We start from the raw sequence: 15,902 nt of genomic DNA on the forward strand, positions 1-15,902 counted from the left end.
GGAGAGTAACAGTTGTCCCAAGACATGCTCTGAGCCTTATCGTGTCTGTCCATCAGATACTTCTGGCTGTTCATGTCCTAATGGACAATTAATTGATGAAGAAAAACTAACTTGTGTTGAACCTGAGGACTGCCCAAGTTAGTCAATTATATTATAGCAATGAATAATGATTTTGAATTCTTATTTCCACCTCTTCAGAAATTGATCCCTGCACTATCCAGCCTTATAAAGGACCTTGCAATGGCCAGATACAAAGATACTTTTATAACTCAACCAGTCAAAAGTGTGAAGTCTTTTATTATGGAGGATGCCATTCAAATGGAAATAACTTTTTTACTAAACATGATTGTGAAGAGAAATGTAGTGGTAAGTTAGTTTAAATTTATAGTATAAAAATTAATTCAAGTAACAAATATACAGCATGTCCACCAACTTGTAGTCGGGAATATTGTGTCACCAAAAGAGGAGCTGTGTGTACAATGTAAGTTTTATTGATGCTACATATATAATCACTACTTTATGCTTGTTAAATTCTTTATTTCATAGTGATGATAAAAGCATCGGTAGCAATGTAAAATGTCCTAGAGGTTGCCTCATTTCTAACTGTTGGGCTTGCTACTATTCATATACAGCACTCCCTTATCCTGTTCAAGCTTTCTCTTGTCCTGTTAACTGTCCACTTGATGCTGAGGGCCAGTTGGAAAGCAAGTGCATGCAGAACTGGGGTCGCTGTGTCCTCATTGCTTATACTAATATATACAAAGAAGTGAGTGCTTTCATATAGATCATGTATATAGATCTAATGATTTAATTTGTAGGTATTGACACATGAGAGGACTTCTGATACTTTCAAGTGCTGGTCATACCCTTGTTGACATTACAAACAATAAAAATTGTCTCCTGAGTATTATGTAGTGTTAGATTTAGTGACTGTAGTTGCTAGTTAGTTAGACTTTTGATTTTACATAATGATCATTTTGTTCCCTCAAATAACCTCAACCTATTCTTGCCAGCTGACCATTCACCAGCCTGCAGTCATTGGGGTACAATGCCTGTAGGCTGGGGAATGGTCTGGTTTTTGAGATTATCTCAAGCTTTATATACAAAATGATTTACTATTTGTGAGGAATTAATATTGGCAATGGGCAGTTTTATGAAGAAACCACCAATATAAAATCCCCCATTTTATTTCCATCTGCATGAGAATGCTCAATGGTGATGTAGCACAAAATTGCCAATATAAAATTTGCCAGTTAACTTTCCACAGTTAAATTTGCCAATAAATCATCTTGTACGGTAGTAGAAGGCCAGTAACAGTAAGTATGTACATGTTGTAGTACATGTTATTAACTTGCCTTAGGGTTCTGGCCATAAATACTTTAATGCTTATCAATATCATAGTTAATTAATAGTGAAAATGGAGCAAACTGAGACAATAACAGAATAAAAATAAGAATCCATAATTTTAAGAATAATATAAATTCAAATTAGGTCATAAAAATCTGGCAGCATAAAGAGTTGTGAGATGACTTTTTTGTTCTGTAAGCCTTTGACTTAAAATAGACTGTGACTCTTTTAGCTCTCGAAAAACCAGAACTTGTTTAGCCCACTGATTAAAGTAAATTATGAATACAACTTATGTTAGTAATAATGCAGTACTCACATTTTTAACTGTATTGTCTATCTGCTTTCTTTCTTCTAAAAAAAGTGACTTTACATCAGCTATGTGACGCTCAGCAATTGTTCTGTGTTCTATTAGGTAGCTCTAAAAAAAGCAGGAAACAATAATTGTTTAAATTTAGAATAACTGCTGTTACTTCAACTATTTTTGGTTTAATTTTGTTAAAATATTCTTTACTGTCATTCATGAGGCATTGCTTTAGTTCTTCAAGCAATGCATTTCTTTCCACATCCCTATAAAGAGTATCCATAATTATTAATTATTGTACATTAATTGAATGGTTTATATACAATAAACGACGTCTTGGATCATGCTCAGTCTTAAGCCTCAGGAAAACCCTGTGTATAAATTAAAAATAAAGCAACAATTTATGAGTGACAGTATAACTTACTTTTGAGCAAAAATTACCATTCTGTCAATTATACTATACTGCCTATATACATGTAATAATAGTCAAATAAATTGAACACTAACAAAAACTACTTATTACAAGGAATTGCTCTTGGTCAACAAGTCCTTCAGTTCCAGTGGTGCACTATAGACAGCAGAAATTAAGAGCAAAATAGAATTAATCTTACGTGCTAACTGGTTCATCATTAAGAATGTCAGTGACACTCTCACCTCCAGATAAAAAACTGCTTCCTAAAATGCAAAGAAATATAACTATCTCATTATTTGTGCAAAAATTTGCTCCAAGGAGTCTTGTTTCAAAAGAATAGATTAGAAATGAAATAGTCTCTTACAGGGGCTGGCTACACTTAACTACACAACCTAGATTGCCCTTAATAAAGTTCTACTCATAGTTATCAATCTTTTGAGTGCATTGATTTCCTAGTTGGCATTTGAGTAAATGGGTTAGATTTTGAGTCACTTGGGTGAATTGATTATTATTTGCTAGTCACTTACTGTTTTAATCAGAGTCAGCTTTATACCTTTCTACATGTACATGCTTTCAGTAATTGGAATATTCTTCAAAATGATCAAATTCAAAAAATTATAGTCTGAGAGCATCAATAGTTATGTATCAAAAATTCTAATGCAAATTGCATGGCGATGCTTTTTGAACTAACTGCAGAAAAAAGCACAAGGCTATAGTACAATTTCTTACTTGAAGCTGATGCAGTGGTGTTGCAATACTCTGCTAGAGTTTGTTCCATTGCAAGTCTAGCTACACCTAAATCAAATGTGGAGTCTTGAATGATGGCATTCATTTCTTTAAAAGGAACGTGTTTCAGCTCAATCTTCAGTGACTCATTTGCTTCTTCAATGAATTTTTCAACTTCTGTAATAATTATTGCAATAATTATACATGTATTATGTATAACAAATCATGATGCATGAAGGTATAACATCAACACAGAATTCATAGAACTATAATATGAACCTGTTTTATAATCTTCAGAGGTAATTTTTGGTGCTTCTTTAATCTTAGATTGAAAGTTTTGAAACTTTTCCTTATACTGCTCATCAATTTTACAATAAAGGGACTGAACACAATTAATATTAAGAAAACTATAGATACAATTAATACCTGCACATCTTTATCATAAGAGCTTTCTAAAGAACCATGAAATGTTGATCCATTATCATACTTGGATAAAAGATCTTTCTTTTGTTTCTTATATTCAACTTTCAGCCTTTCTTTTTCATTTACTTTCCTTAAATACTCTATAATTGAAGGAAAGTACATGTATAAAAACAGGATAGTAGACAAACCTTCTTCAGCACACTTAAATGCAGCTTCAACTCCAACGAGCTCTCTAACAGCTTGCTCCAAATATCTAGAACAATCCCTTACAATGCTGTAGTGCCATAAACGATAAGAGTTAAGAGCAACTTCAAAAAGCCTACAACTTAATAATAAAATACCATTGCTACCACATTTAATATTTTACTTTTTCTCCAATAATGGTACCTGACTAATTTTGTCAAGCTCTTCAGTTGTGATTTTGTCTTGGAGTCTCTCAAACTTCAGTATTAACATTTTAATGTCTCTACTCTTAACTCCTAATTTCACTTTCCTTGCTTCCAAAGCTCCAGTAGCACTCACAGGTATGATACAATCATCTGGAATGGTCACAAAATCCTTACACTGCCGTTGTACTTTCTTCTTTATGCTGGTTATAAGCTCTTCAAGACTGGCAGTTTCTTCATCATCACTGTCTTCATGATGGATTGAATCATCATTACATTTCTGTTCGGACTTTTTATATTCATCCAGCCTTGTTACAACAATGAGCATGCGCTTCTCACTAAACACACCTAAAATAAATCACAATCAAAACAGGTTTTTATTTCACACACAAATCACTAATAGTGGTAGTGCATACAACCATACATGTACGTGGCATTTTTGTATTTGAAACAAATAATGTTAAAGCTTAAAAAACAAAATCTGCTGCAATGCCAACTTAGTGGTTAACTGGTAAAGGGAAAGGAACCCAACCACAACAAGTTATAGTAAGTTGTGGTTATTATTATTATATGGATTCATTGTTTTGATAGTTATAATTGGCATAAAAAGGATAACAATAACAGTACTATTACCAATATTAAACACTGACAAACATCCCCAACCAGCTGTAGTATGAATGTTGATTATTACAATAACAGTACACATTACACTATCTTAATAATACAATAATTCATATCTTTCCTGTGAATGATTTTGTCGATTTATAATGATATTCATTGGGATACTGTAAATGGAAAATTTTTCAGGCCGCCATTGTGGAGGTATACTATCATTAGTTACAATGGACCGACAGGCTAAAAACTGTCAATTCTACTTCTCCACGCCACTCCAGTGGCTCTAAACAGTTGCAGACTACTGAAAAGAAAGATAAAGGTTGCAATTTTTTAACTTTTGAGACTATAACTGCTTGCTCTTCTTACAAAACGGCAGAAAGTGTATCGAGCTCTATTGGAAACAGTGCAGCAATACCTCCACAATGGCGGCCTGTAAAATTTTCTATTTACGGTATCCAAATGAATATTATTATAAATTGGAAACGTCATTCACAGGAAAGATATGAATAGTATAGTGGATCAAAGTAAAGATAAAATCATTATAGTATATATACATGTATAATACATGTCTATATACTATAATGACTTTATATAGCTTACATGGATCTCTCTCAGCTATAGCCCTTAGTGTGTCTGCGTCAATAGCATCCTCCAACTGTAAACATGATATAACATAAATGAAGGCAGAGCAGGTCATTAGTTGGTGCTCTGATAATTCAGACGTTCCCAATTCATTTGACTCAGCAAGACCAGGAGTATCCAATAGTACAATTTTGATGTTACCAGTGGAGCATTTGCATAGGAAAGGAACATGTGCTGTTACTGCTTCACCTTCCATTGGCTAAAAAACTATGTAAACAATATTTACTATAATTGTGTTCACTGACAGATTGCTTATTGTCTCGAATGTCTGAATTTTTCTTTCTAATTGTGCTACGAACATTACGGCGACCTTTCACATCTGTCTTCATTATCGAAAGAAATCGCTAAAAATAAAGACAGTAAAAAATCTAAAATAATTAAACTAAATTACCTCACAGTCCTCTGAACATGTATTGGTTTGATGTAAACAGGGCTCATGATGAATGCTTGTAATGAATGCAGTTTCATTCGTAACAGCTGAAGGTAATATTCTGTGAAAACAAAAACTAAATAATGATATCCACCAGATCCCCGTTAACTAGATTAATGATATTCATAGGGATATCGTAAAAATAACAGAATTTCCTGGCCGCCATCTTGAGGGCATAAACTATACAGTAAGTAAAGGGCCAAAAGGCTAAAATCTGCCTTATCTACTTTTCTGCGTTACTTAGAGGCTCCTAATTGTTGCAGTGGTATAGAAATGGAGATTAAGGTTTGAGTCTTTTCTCTCTGGATGTAGCTCCTTTGCTCTGCTGGCAAAACGGTAAAATAACACCTTTTCCCCATTGAAGACTGTACAAAGTATACTCCCAACATGGCGGCCTGAATCATTTTTTTATTTACGGTATCCAAATGAATATCATTAAATAGTCTATGAATATCATGCATCTCATTCACACAGATCTGGTGGATAGGTAAAACAAATAAAGTAGACACTTTCATTCTGATTATTATTATAGGGACCATGCTACACTTAATCTTCTCAAAAAAAATTATCCTCATAAGTTTTCGTGTTCTCCTTACTTACAGCACATTTCTGTATCCTTATTTTAAAATAATACAAAAGTCAGACTTACTCTTGATGAAGAAGAGCGTTTAACACTGTGCTCTTTCCAGCTTTGTGACGGCCAAAAACACCAATAGTGAGGGTCTCATTTTGCAAGAGATGACTAGTTTCTGCCAGCCATTTTTCTTGAATGAGGCCATTATTGTAGTCTCTCAGACACTTCAAAGATAACTTAGAATACTTAAGGTAAAATTATATATTTCTTGGCAAGGTTTTACTTTGCATGCTTCAACAATGGTTGGTGGTAACTCTGAAACAGCACTTTCTTGATGGTAGACTATAAAAATAAACAAAATTTATTCCTTAATTATGTACCAAATAACTTTTATCTACAAGAATACTCTCATTGCCTTATCTCTTCTGGGCCTTCTCTACCTTTTTGAATACTTGATTGTCCAATGTACTGGGATCCTCCTGCAATGCTCATCACAATATTAGTGCACTTCTTTTTCCCAGATGTGATCATGTTTCCAGAAGTAAGCCTCTTAAAAAAGCTGAGACTTTTATGAGCATGAGTGCTCTCTTGCTCAGAGCCAGAAGCTGGAGCTATATATCCCAAAACATCATCCAAAGAAATGAATTCCTCATCAAAAGGACCAATTACATGAAATTCATCCTAGAAATTAAAATTATAGCTATTCTGTTAATGTCCCACACATGCATGGAACATCCTCCAGATACATGTGAATGAGATGCATAATATTCCTGAACTTTGTAATTCATTGGGATACTGTAAATAAAAATTTCATTCTCCCCATCATTGTGAAAGTATCAAGTTATAGTTTGTACTGCTCAGTTTTCAATGGTGAAATCTTTTCAACAGAACTAACAAACTACACCCAGAGAGAAAAAATTCCAACCTTAATTTTTATTTCTATGCCACTGTAACAATTTGGAGCAGCCTCATCATTGCTGCCATAATGTGCAAAAGCAGATTTTACGGTCTATGGTTACTGTGTGATTAATACTCCCCCACCCAAATGGTCACCAAAAAATCGTTGGTACATATGGTATCCCGATGAATATCCCGATTAGCCTACATTATTTCAATAAAGATCTGGTGCCGGACATGATGGCTGGGGATTGGAACCATGCAGTATTGGGCAAATTAAAACTAATTAAACCCGGCATTTAATTTGATTAAAACACTTTAAATTTATACTACATAAAAGCTTACAGTACTCTTCTTTGAACTCTTGATATATCTTTTTAAATAGAAAAAAATTGAAAATAAAAAAATTGAAAATAAAATTAGCTTATTCTGGCAATGATATGCAAGGCTTACTTTGAGTTATCCCGTGTCACAGGATCACAGTCAGAACACTTCAGATTGCTAAAAATAATCTAAAAGTCACGTCTTCATAAATTATAAATGTGCACTAACTTTGTTTCACCGAAATTAGCTTCAACTTCAACTTCTTCAAGAGCTTTTGCCATGGTGGCTGACTGGCTGTCCGCAAGAACACCGCGGGGTATACCCTTTACCCCTATACTTGCACCTTTACAATTTTTGCAAAAGAGGGGGCCCGGGTGCCAAATTTTAATAAAATCAAGAAATCCGTAAATCTATTCCGTATATACTAGTAATTCCCATCATAAATACCATTCACAGTCATAGTCCTTTGAAGTGAGTCAGCACTCGGTCTTACATCTAAAATGCCGAAGAATAAAGGTAGGTATCAAGGCAGTATATGTATCCTTTATATTTCTTTGTTTTAGGTAAAGGTGGTAAGAACAGGAGAAGAGGAAAGAACGAAAACGAAAGTGACAAGAGAGAGCTTGTTTTTAAAGAAGACGGACAAGGTATGAGCCATTATGCTTTAGTCGATTATGAGCACTAGTATCAAGAGCACTGGTATACATGTTGTAACTAAACTCGTGAATTTAGAGCATACATGTATTGACATCCTTAAAGCCACACCTCGTCCTCATTAGAAAGTGAAGATAGATAGAATGATTGTTATTCCTTGAAAATGAAGAATAAGTCTGTTATTTTTGTTGTAGCATTACTATGAAGATCAACTTGGCAAAATAGATACTCGGGCCGATTTTTAAAATTTACAACCTTTGAAAATTTTGCGCTGTATGGTATTGATCTCTTCAATTTGTGTTGCTAAGGAATGTGTCTATTTGGTGTGTGTGGGCATTACCCATACATAGGCACTTCCACTATGTTTCTTTTAAATACATGCAGTTCTTGAAGTTTTATAGAGACACCTTTCAGTTGTTTAGAGACAAGATTAGCAATGGAATTTTAATTCATTTCCCCCACCGTGATTATTATGGCATCTACATGTATAACAAGCCTTGCATTATACCGTATAGCCGGAAAATTTGGCGGTCTAAAAATTTAGTGGCTTTGCATCAAATTGCCTAAATGTAATATTGGCGGTCTCTTAATTTGGCGGTTTACTATCTTGTTTTTTTCTTTAAGCACTCTCAGCTCTTCTTGAAGCTGCTCCTTGCCAGTCCTTGCCCACAGTCTTGACTGAAATAGTGAGAAATACTCAGAAATACTGCCATTTTGGCATTTTTTTAGTATCATGTGCTCATGATGGGATCCGCCTATCATTACAATTATTATTGGCGGTTATAATATTGGCGGTTTTATTTTGAACTGCCAATTTTTCCGGCTGTATGGTACTACAGTAATAAAACTTCATTTGTACATGTAGTTTCCTTGAATATGAAGAGTGACATACATGTACATGTACCCTACTACCCTTCCATGCATGTGTACATGTACATGTACATACTAAAGGTTTGGTATCGGCAATGGTACACATGTAGATGCTCATGTAGGTAGTAGGTACATGTACATGTACGTGTAGGTGTATATCTGTATATCATAACCGCATGTTCACCAAATCTGATCTGTCAGTTCAAAACAGATTGAGCTAGCACTTTGTGTCAACATTATTAGCAAGTAATTGTTATTATCAACTTTTATTAATAGAATATGCTCAAGTAATCAAAATGTTGGGTAACGGTCGACTTGAAGCTTACTGCTTTGATGGAATGAACAGGCTCTGCCATATACGAGGAAAATTACGAAAGAAGGTACTACATTTTAAATAAATTCAATAGTTATAAAATTGATTTTATGATTAGGTGTGGATTAATCAGGGTGATATTATACTGATTGGTTTGAGAGATTATCAAGACAGTAAAGCTGATGTGATATTACGTTACAATCCTGATGAAGCAAGGAACCTTAAGACATATGGAGAACTACCTGAGACAGGTAACTGTTGTGAAAAACTTGGTCCCTGGTCCCCAGACCATATTTCTGTACAATCTTGGTTCCCTTGACTCAATTTGCTTCTCAAAAGCTGAAAACCCCAAGCCTAAAATTTAACTTTAAATCCTAAAAATCCCTAAACCTAGGGTGACTTTAGCCAGGCATGACCAGGGCTTCCCACAGGATTTAGGCATAGTACTCTTGCAGATTTTAATTGTCAGTGGATTGTCAAATTGCTCAAAATATGTACTGTACTTTAGCCCATTTTGTGAGCAATTTGACTTTTAGAAAAATGACTAAGAGAGAATTCTCCATTTCTATAATTTTTCTAATTCATATACATGTTCTTATGTTTTGTAGTAAGCTTGAACTGATTGCGATCAAATTGGGATTTTTTATGAATTTTTAAAGTTGCTCCAAACACCATGTACAGTACATGTACTGTATTATGTAATATGCTAAGCTAAGCTAATTATTGTCAGTGAGCTAATTGCTAACTACATGTAGCTCACTCAGCATGCTTTATGGGAAACCCTGGGCATTACATGACCATGTGTGCATGGCTACTGGCAAATTGTAATAATAAATTAATAATAATTATTATTACTAATAATTTTTAATTGTAGCCAAACTAAACGAGATTACATCATTGAATCCTGGTGAAGAAGAAGATGGAATATTGTTTGATGACGATTATGAAGATGACGATGATGATGACGACGCCATTGAAATTGATTAAGTTAGTTTACAATTATAACAATAATTATTATTAATATTCACATTTTTAGTTACTAATCTGTGTTAATATTCATTATTTTAGTCATTATTGGAGCTACATGTAGTAATAATACAAGACACATTGTTAATATTATTATTATGTTTTAAAACTGTTACATTAATAAAAATTAATTTTTGTGTTTCGAGTCTAATCCTCTTTCCCGGTTTTTAAAATGCGTAAGCTCTTCTCTAAGAAAGAAATGGCTCCCTCAGTATCATTGAAATCCATTGAACTAATGGCGTATTTGCAGTACTTCTGTACAGTTTCCTTTTGTACTCCTGATATTTCAATCTTGCCACCACCACCACTAGTCGTCTCACCGAGCTTAATGGGCGTACTTCTAGTTCCAGGAGGATTGGAGCGAGGGAGAGGTGTAGGAGTGGGACCAGTTGGAGGCTGTGGGGCTGATGGGTATGGAGATGCAGCACTAGGTGGGTATGGGGACACAGTAGGTGTTGGGTCAGTTGGAGGAGGAACGCCTGTGGTGGGTGGGTATGGAGGTGTGGCACTATTTGTTGGTGGGTATGGTGGACCCATTGGTGGGTAAGGCTGCACACCGGAATATGAACCCTAATTATAACAAAAAGTATAATACCATGTAACTTAATTATTTTGTGACCCCGGTAAAAAATCAACTTGACAAATTATAATTGGGATCTAAATCATACAATTTAAGCCACAAAAGTTCTTGCCGTACAATAATAAAGGTTACCAAAAAATTCTCCGGCTAATTCTATTTTTGTAAATGCACTTTGGCCCACTATACATGGCTTAAATAAGGAGTAAAATTTAAAAAAATTAAAATTATGCCATCTTCCAAAATTGACAGATATTTGGGCCACAAAAATTCTAGCTTGTACAGTGTACACAGTATAAAAAACATTTATTATTACAGTACATACTGGAGGCTGTGGTGGTATTGCCACAGGTTGGCCAAATTGAGATGGATCATCATCATCCTCTCCCTCATTAACTCCAGCTGGTCCAGGGGTCGGTGTTATTCCATTCTTAAGACAGCGATCGATTTCGACAGCTTTCCATTTTGCATATTTCCTCTTATGCTCTATCTTCAAAAAATAGCCACAAATTTAATCTCTCAATGTAAGTGCAATGTACTATACCTCATCAGTTAAGTCACCAAAATGCTCCAGTACAGTAAACAATTGCGATGCAACGTAAAACATTTTAGTTAGTTTTCTAAAAAATAAGAATAGACACATTTCATTGCAAAGAAAGAATCTTTTTAATCCTCACTTGTCAAACATTGCTGCTCTATCTGCCTGGTCGGCTTTATTAAATAATTTGAGTGCAGCATCTTCCACGTAAGACTGAGCAACAATTTCATCTTTTATATATTCTTTGTCTTCAATACTCTTCTTTAGCTGTATACATAAAAATTAATATACGTAGTTAAGCAATTGGGGATTTGATTAATAGTTTCAAGTGGGCAGAGAGGAAGCTTAATAATATTACTATTCATTATCACCTGTACTAATTATTGAGAGTAAAATTAATACTACTGCGTTAACAGCAGTTGTGGCATGGGTATGGAAAACCATGAATCAAATCGTAATTGCCTTTAGAATGTATAATAATACATACAAGTATGACACCTTGATATACACATACATGCACCTATTGTATTATTACATGTATATGACTTTATACATAATATATATTTTTTACATTCAATTTATCTATAAAATTCTACAAACTATAAAATTCCGTGTTGCACGGATTTCATGGATGACTCTTAATCATGAAAATTAATTGCTAATGCACAGCACATAATAATCTATGACTTAATGCAAGTGCATGTGCCAAAAAGCAAAATTTAACCCCCTCACAATTAAAAAATTAAGACTTTTCACTAAAACATGACATTTTATGCCCTCAAAATTTACTACCCATACAGTACTTACATTTTCAGCATCATCCATTAGTTTCAATATGGCTTCTTTGGCACTGGAATCTCCTTTAGCTAATGGTAATCCTTTATTTAAGGCATAAAGATGACCTAATGGAGAAGTTCACATATTACACAGTATAGTCTACACTAACAGTAATAAGAAATGACTGGATCTCTCTGCTTATACTGATTGGAAACACTGATATAGCTTTGAATGCCCTTCAACCTTGGAGGGAGCGCCGCCATCTTGAGCTGAGAATGCAGTCATGTGACATGTTTGAGAGGTGTGGCTGGGATCACGTGATCTATTTACTAGACTAGAGGCCCATTGAGCTCGTTGATGAGGTAAATGAGTTAGTTCCTGGCTACTTCTTAGATCTGTATAATAGTTCTTTCTCTTCGTCTTAACTTGGTAAGACATTCGTGACATAATGTCAATGGTATTTATGATTTTTTTTGTCATTTTTATTTGACTAGTAAATATTAAATAATAATGTCACTGATGAACGAGATATCAAGAGAAGTACCCTCTATTCCTGACAGCAATGAAGAAACGGGAGCTGGACCAGAAGGAAGAGAAAGAAACCTATCAGTCGATGTACAGAAAATGACTAGTTTTTCCCTGAGGCGTAAACCCTCAGATAAAGGTATTATCAAAACTAGAACTCCACCTGGTTCACCAAAACTACGCTCTTCATCCGAGATGGCAGTAGGTGGGTCTAAGTTGGGTCGTAAGGGATCAGGTATTCGTGTTAGTGGAGCTGGAAATGCGAAAGGTCGCAAGCAATACTCCACACTGAACGAGGATAGTAATGGTGATGGTGATGACGACGAAGATGACACTGAAAACTTTTTGTTATCGAAAGGTCATTTAGCGAGGGAGAAAAGGTCATCGACTGCAAAGACATTTGTAGTGACTCCTGCTCCTCCACCAGCAGTCCCGCCCCCTCCATCAACTGCCGTTAATCCTCAACTGGGTAATATTGATAGCAGCTTTCCGGTTCATTTTACACCGCCCAACGAAGCGAAATTTCCTTTATTTGATGCAAGTGGCATGGAGGGAGACATATTTGATTTTAAACCAATCGTTGATAGTAACGTCATTACAATTGATGCTTCTTCTCTCCCTCCTCCTCCTCCTCCTCCTGTTAGTAGTGCTGGAGTTATGATTCCGCCATCGTTTGGTTTTAATGTTGATCAATCACTTACTGTCCCACAGTCATCTCTTGCAACTGCGTTTACGCCCAGCCCTCCTGTTATAAGACAAGGGATTATTGAAATTGATTGGTCGGTCTCTGATGAGTTGTATCAGAAGTGTCAGCAGCAGTTTTCTAGTCTTTGTCCTGAGACGGAAGGGAGTGGTTTTCTGTCTGGCGATAAAGCAAGAGATTTTTTTATGAAGTCCAATTTACCAGTTTCCGAGTTGTCTAGAATATGGTGAGCTTCTAATGTTTTTATTTGTGTAAAAAATAACTGTATGAAGTTATTGATTTCTGTTTATTTTTTATTATGTATATATTTGTATTAGTATTTTGTAAACATGCTCCAATCTTTTCATTATCAGGAAGCTATCTGACATCAATAAAGATGGCCAGTTAAATTTTGACGAGTTCATTATCGCAATGAAATTGGTTCTAATGAGGAGAAAGGGACACGATATACCATCAGTACTACCGGAAGCATTAAGTATGTTTACGATGTGCAATGTAGTATTGTTTTTGTTTTCATTTAAGAATTACTGTAATTTAGTTATACATGTACGTGTACATGTACCTATACTTGTAAATGTACATGTACACGTACATGTGCACGGTAGTTATTCTATTTTCATTTTAGTCATGCAGTTAATTAAGAGTCAAAAGAGCCTCACTAAGATTTAATTTTAGTTTAATTTAGTTATAGATATTTTTGTATAGCTAGTTTCACATTGTGAGTAATAATTATTTCTAGTTTAGTTTTTTTATGTGAGGTACTGTTTAGCATCTATTTTATTTAATTTTAGTATTATTTATTCTTGGTTTATGGTTATGTGTACACGTATGTTTACGTAATTAAAATTGAAATTTGACAATGTCATCACTAAAATTATTTTTAGTTTTATTTTAAGCTAGTTAAAACACTACTGTACAATGTATCATAAAATGAATGATTTCACTAATTTTGTGATGCATGTACATATACATATACTTATGTTGTTTAGAAAGTTTTGATTAATATTGGACTTTTTTGAATTTTTAAAGTTGCTCAAAAATCTAGTCAAAGACCCTGTACTATACATTTAGGGCAGTCTTTGACTAAAGTTTGCCAAAACTGAAAAGGAGAGAGTTCTCCATTTTAATAATTTTTCCTGATACATACATGTACATGTACATGTACAATTATACATTGTAGACATGCAGGAGTTTGAACTGATTCCAATCAAACTGAATTTTTTATAGTTGCTTCATTATTTTGTAGCATTCACTTACATGTACACATATACAGTAACTTCCTTAATTTGAAGCCCTGCTTCTATAATTATGTTTAATATTGCTAGGAACCAGTATCCAGTCAAAGACCACACCCTCTACTGACCCAGACTCTTCTTACAAGTTCAAAGCTCCACCCCCAAGACCACTCCTTCCTCCTTCACTGACTAACAAAACTGAACCAACTACAGCATCATCAGGAGCCACACCTGCTGCTACGCTAATTGAACATGTGATGATTGGAGATAAACCTTATGCTAAGGTTAACGTGGCTAATAAAGCAAATCGAAAGAAAGAAGAGCTGGATAGTGGGGGTGATGTTCCTGTTGATCCAGCTGTGAGTCGTCTCATTAGTGTAGAGACTCCTGATGATACCACTGGAGATGAAGATGAAACCTCAACTTTAGTAACAGTTGCTGGTGGTGTTTCGCTCTCTGGGGATGGTCCTGTACCAAAACCAAGAAAGAAGAAACGTTCCCCACAGAAGCTACCTGCTAATAAAACTCCTCCTTCCGATTTAAATAAACCAAAGAGTCGTCCGGCCCCACCACGACCCCCGGCCCCCTACCGCTCACCCCCTCATGTTGCCTCTCCTGTCACTGAAGGTACATTATCACCATCACCTCCTAGTGATGATATTGCTCCTATTGTGTCAATGACTGCTGGGACTAAGAGCTCAGTTAATACTGATGATAGAAGCGGAAAGGGTTAGTTCGTACATGTACATTGTACATGTAAATGTACATGTAGCTCTGGTTTAGGGCTGAGGTTTTTATAATTGAAAATTAGCTGTTATTTTATTATGTACTGTACTCTTGGTTATGCTTGTAGATCAACATTCCACATTATTCTTAAAAATTAAAAAAATTCTTTAGATTATGCCACTCAAATTAGCATGTAATTAGCAGTAGTGTTCCACTGATATCATAATTTACTAATACTTTTCGATACAGATTTTACACTTAATGTATACCGTACGGTTGGTAAATTTCGTGGGATATTAATTTTCGTGGGATATTAATTTTCGTTAATTTTGTGGTTAATTTTTATCCACGAAATTTTAACCCCTACCCACCCACACATAAAAACTAATTAACGGGCCATGCAGATCTCTAACTACTATTTTCAAGCCAGTGGAGGAGCCAGAGTCTTTGTCTATTACTCTATATTCCACTATAAGCCATGTGTTGGAAGCTAGTCCAGTAGATCCAAGTGAAAAGAAGAGTGCTAACTGCCATCCACGAATATTTATACCCACGAATATTGCATGTAGTTTCTAAAGACATTTTGGAGAAAACACGAAATTTTGGACCCTTGAATATTACCAACCGTACGGTACTCAAATACCCACTTCGATACCTGATTAAGTTGTAAATTAACAAAAATTGATTTTGCAGAACATGATTAATACTCAACTTTAGCAAGATGCAATTAAAGTCCATTTGTGTTCTCCTGAGCCTTCATTTTCTTGTTATAACTTTTGACTTACATGTACATGTACTATAGTAGTTCTATTGTAAAAATAAACAAACCAGTACATTCCTCTCCTTTTGCCGCATCTATTGTGATACTTAAGAAGTAGGGC

At 34.9% G+C, this 15,902-nt stretch overlaps 4 protein-coding genes across 4 annotated transcripts in view; 2 read left to right on the plus strand and 2 right to left on the minus strand.

Moving 5' to 3' along the window:
• Nucleotides 1-1,377: 1,377 nt before the first annotated feature.
• Nucleotides 1,378-7,429, minus strand: LOC109584091 (uncharacterized). Its single transcript, XM_019999670.1, has 21 exons — nucleotides 7,306-7,429; nucleotides 7,207-7,254; nucleotides 7,099-7,126; nucleotides 6,297-6,537; nucleotides 6,140-6,198; nucleotides 5,932-6,092; nucleotides 5,244-5,343; nucleotides 5,098-5,196; nucleotides 4,811-5,051; nucleotides 3,577-3,943; nucleotides 3,398-3,528; nucleotides 3,213-3,349; nucleotides 3,066-3,168; nucleotides 2,790-2,963; nucleotides 2,260-2,323; nucleotides 2,172-2,216; nucleotides 2,073-2,114; nucleotides 1,972-2,019; nucleotides 1,818-1,914; nucleotides 1,664-1,765; nucleotides 1,378-1,609 (listed from the first exon to the last, which is right to left on the minus strand). The coding sequence occupies exons 1-21, from the start codon at nucleotides 7,356-7,358 to the stop codon at nucleotides 1,493-1,495; spliced, it is 2,457 nt and encodes an 818-aa protein (XP_019855229.1). The 5' UTR covers nucleotides 7,359-7,429; the 3' UTR covers nucleotides 1,378-1,492.
• Nucleotides 7,430-7,489: 60 nt separating this feature from the next.
• LOC100634863 (eukaryotic translation initiation factor 1A-like) lies at nucleotides 7,490-9,992 on the plus strand. The gene is made up of 6 exons (XM_011407295.2): nucleotides 7,490-7,593; nucleotides 7,641-7,724; nucleotides 8,878-8,981; nucleotides 9,033-9,165; nucleotides 9,789-9,901; nucleotides 9,951-9,992. The coding sequence occupies exons 1-5, from the start codon at nucleotides 7,578-7,580 to the stop codon at nucleotides 9,899-9,901; spliced, it is 450 nt and encodes a 149-aa protein (XP_011405597.1). The 5' UTR covers nucleotides 7,490-7,577; the 3' UTR covers nucleotides 9,951-9,992.
• On the minus strand, nucleotides 9,903-12,129 carry LOC100634739 (vacuolar protein sorting-associated protein VTA1 homolog). The gene is made up of 6 exons (XM_003388429.3): nucleotides 12,002-12,129; nucleotides 11,863-11,957; nucleotides 11,195-11,322; nucleotides 11,062-11,137; nucleotides 10,843-11,007; nucleotides 9,903-10,510 (listed from the first exon to the last, which is right to left on the minus strand). Exons 1-6 carry the CDS (start codon nucleotides 12,093-12,095, stop codon nucleotides 10,088-10,090), a joined length of 981 nt encoding a protein of 326 aa, XP_003388477.1. The 5' UTR covers nucleotides 12,096-12,129; the 3' UTR covers nucleotides 9,903-10,087.
• A 27-nt stretch (nucleotides 12,130-12,156) lies between these two features.
• The window catches only part of LOC105313677 (ralBP1-associated Eps domain-containing protein 1-like), a 6,841-nt gene continuing 3,095 nt past the window's right edge, over nucleotides 12,157-15,902 (plus strand). Inside the window, exons 1-4 of the mRNA XM_011407297.2 lie at nucleotides 12,157-12,261; nucleotides 12,327-13,286; nucleotides 13,414-13,535; nucleotides 14,386-15,024. Coding sequence (XP_011405599.1) covers nucleotides 12,343-13,286; nucleotides 13,414-13,535; nucleotides 14,386-15,024 — 1,705 coding nt within the window. The 5' untranslated portion in view covers nucleotides 12,157-12,261; nucleotides 12,327-12,342. The remainder of the gene's footprint in view (nucleotides 12,262-12,326; nucleotides 13,287-13,413; nucleotides 13,536-14,385; nucleotides 15,025-15,902) is intronic.

Source organism: Amphimedon queenslandica, unplaced genomic scaffold (genome assembly GCF_000090795.2).
Source record: "Amphimedon queenslandica unplaced genomic scaffold, v1.1 AMPQUscaffold_13249, whole genome shotgun sequence".
In the NCBI taxonomy this organism is placed as follows: Eukaryota; Metazoa; Porifera; class Demospongiae; order Haplosclerida; family Niphatidae; genus Amphimedon; species Amphimedon queenslandica.

Excerpts from the sequence above, each read along its gene's own strand:
- LOC109584091 (XM_019999670.1), bottom strand. The coding sequence starts at position 7,358 with ATGGCAAAAGCTCTTGAAGAAGTTGAAGTTGAAGCTAATTTCGGTGAA. Across the intron at positions 6,093-6,139 it reads CCATTGTTGAAGCATGCAAA|TTATCTTTGAAGTGTCTGAG; the intron begins GTAAAACCTTGC and ends AAGTATTCTAAG. Across the intron at positions 3,529-3,576 it reads GTACCATTATTGGAGAAAAA|GCTTTTTGAAGTTGCTCTTA; the intron begins GTAAAATATTAA and ends ATTAAGTTGTAG.
- LOC100634863 (XM_011407295.2), top strand. Across the intron at positions 7,725-8,877 it reads TTTTAAAGAAGACGGACAAG|AATATGCTCAAGTAATCAAA; the intron begins GTATGAGCCATT and ends TTTTATTAATAG. Across the intron at positions 8,982-9,032 it reads GAGGAAAATTACGAAAGAAG|GTGTGGATTAATCAGGGTGA; the intron begins GTACTACATTTT and ends TTTTATGATTAG.
- LOC100634739 (XM_003388429.3), bottom strand. The coding sequence starts at position 12,095 with ATGGCGGCGCTCCCTCCAAGGTTGAAGGGCATTCAAAGCTATATCAGT. Across the intron at positions 11,958-12,001 it reads TCCAGTCATTTCTTATTACT|GTCATCTTTATGCCTTAAAT; the intron begins GTTAGTGTAGAC and ends CTTCTCCATTAG. Across the intron at positions 11,138-11,194 it reads AGAGCAGCAATGTTTGACAA|AAAACTAACTAAAATGTTTT; the intron begins GTGAGGATTAAA and ends CTTATTTTTTAG.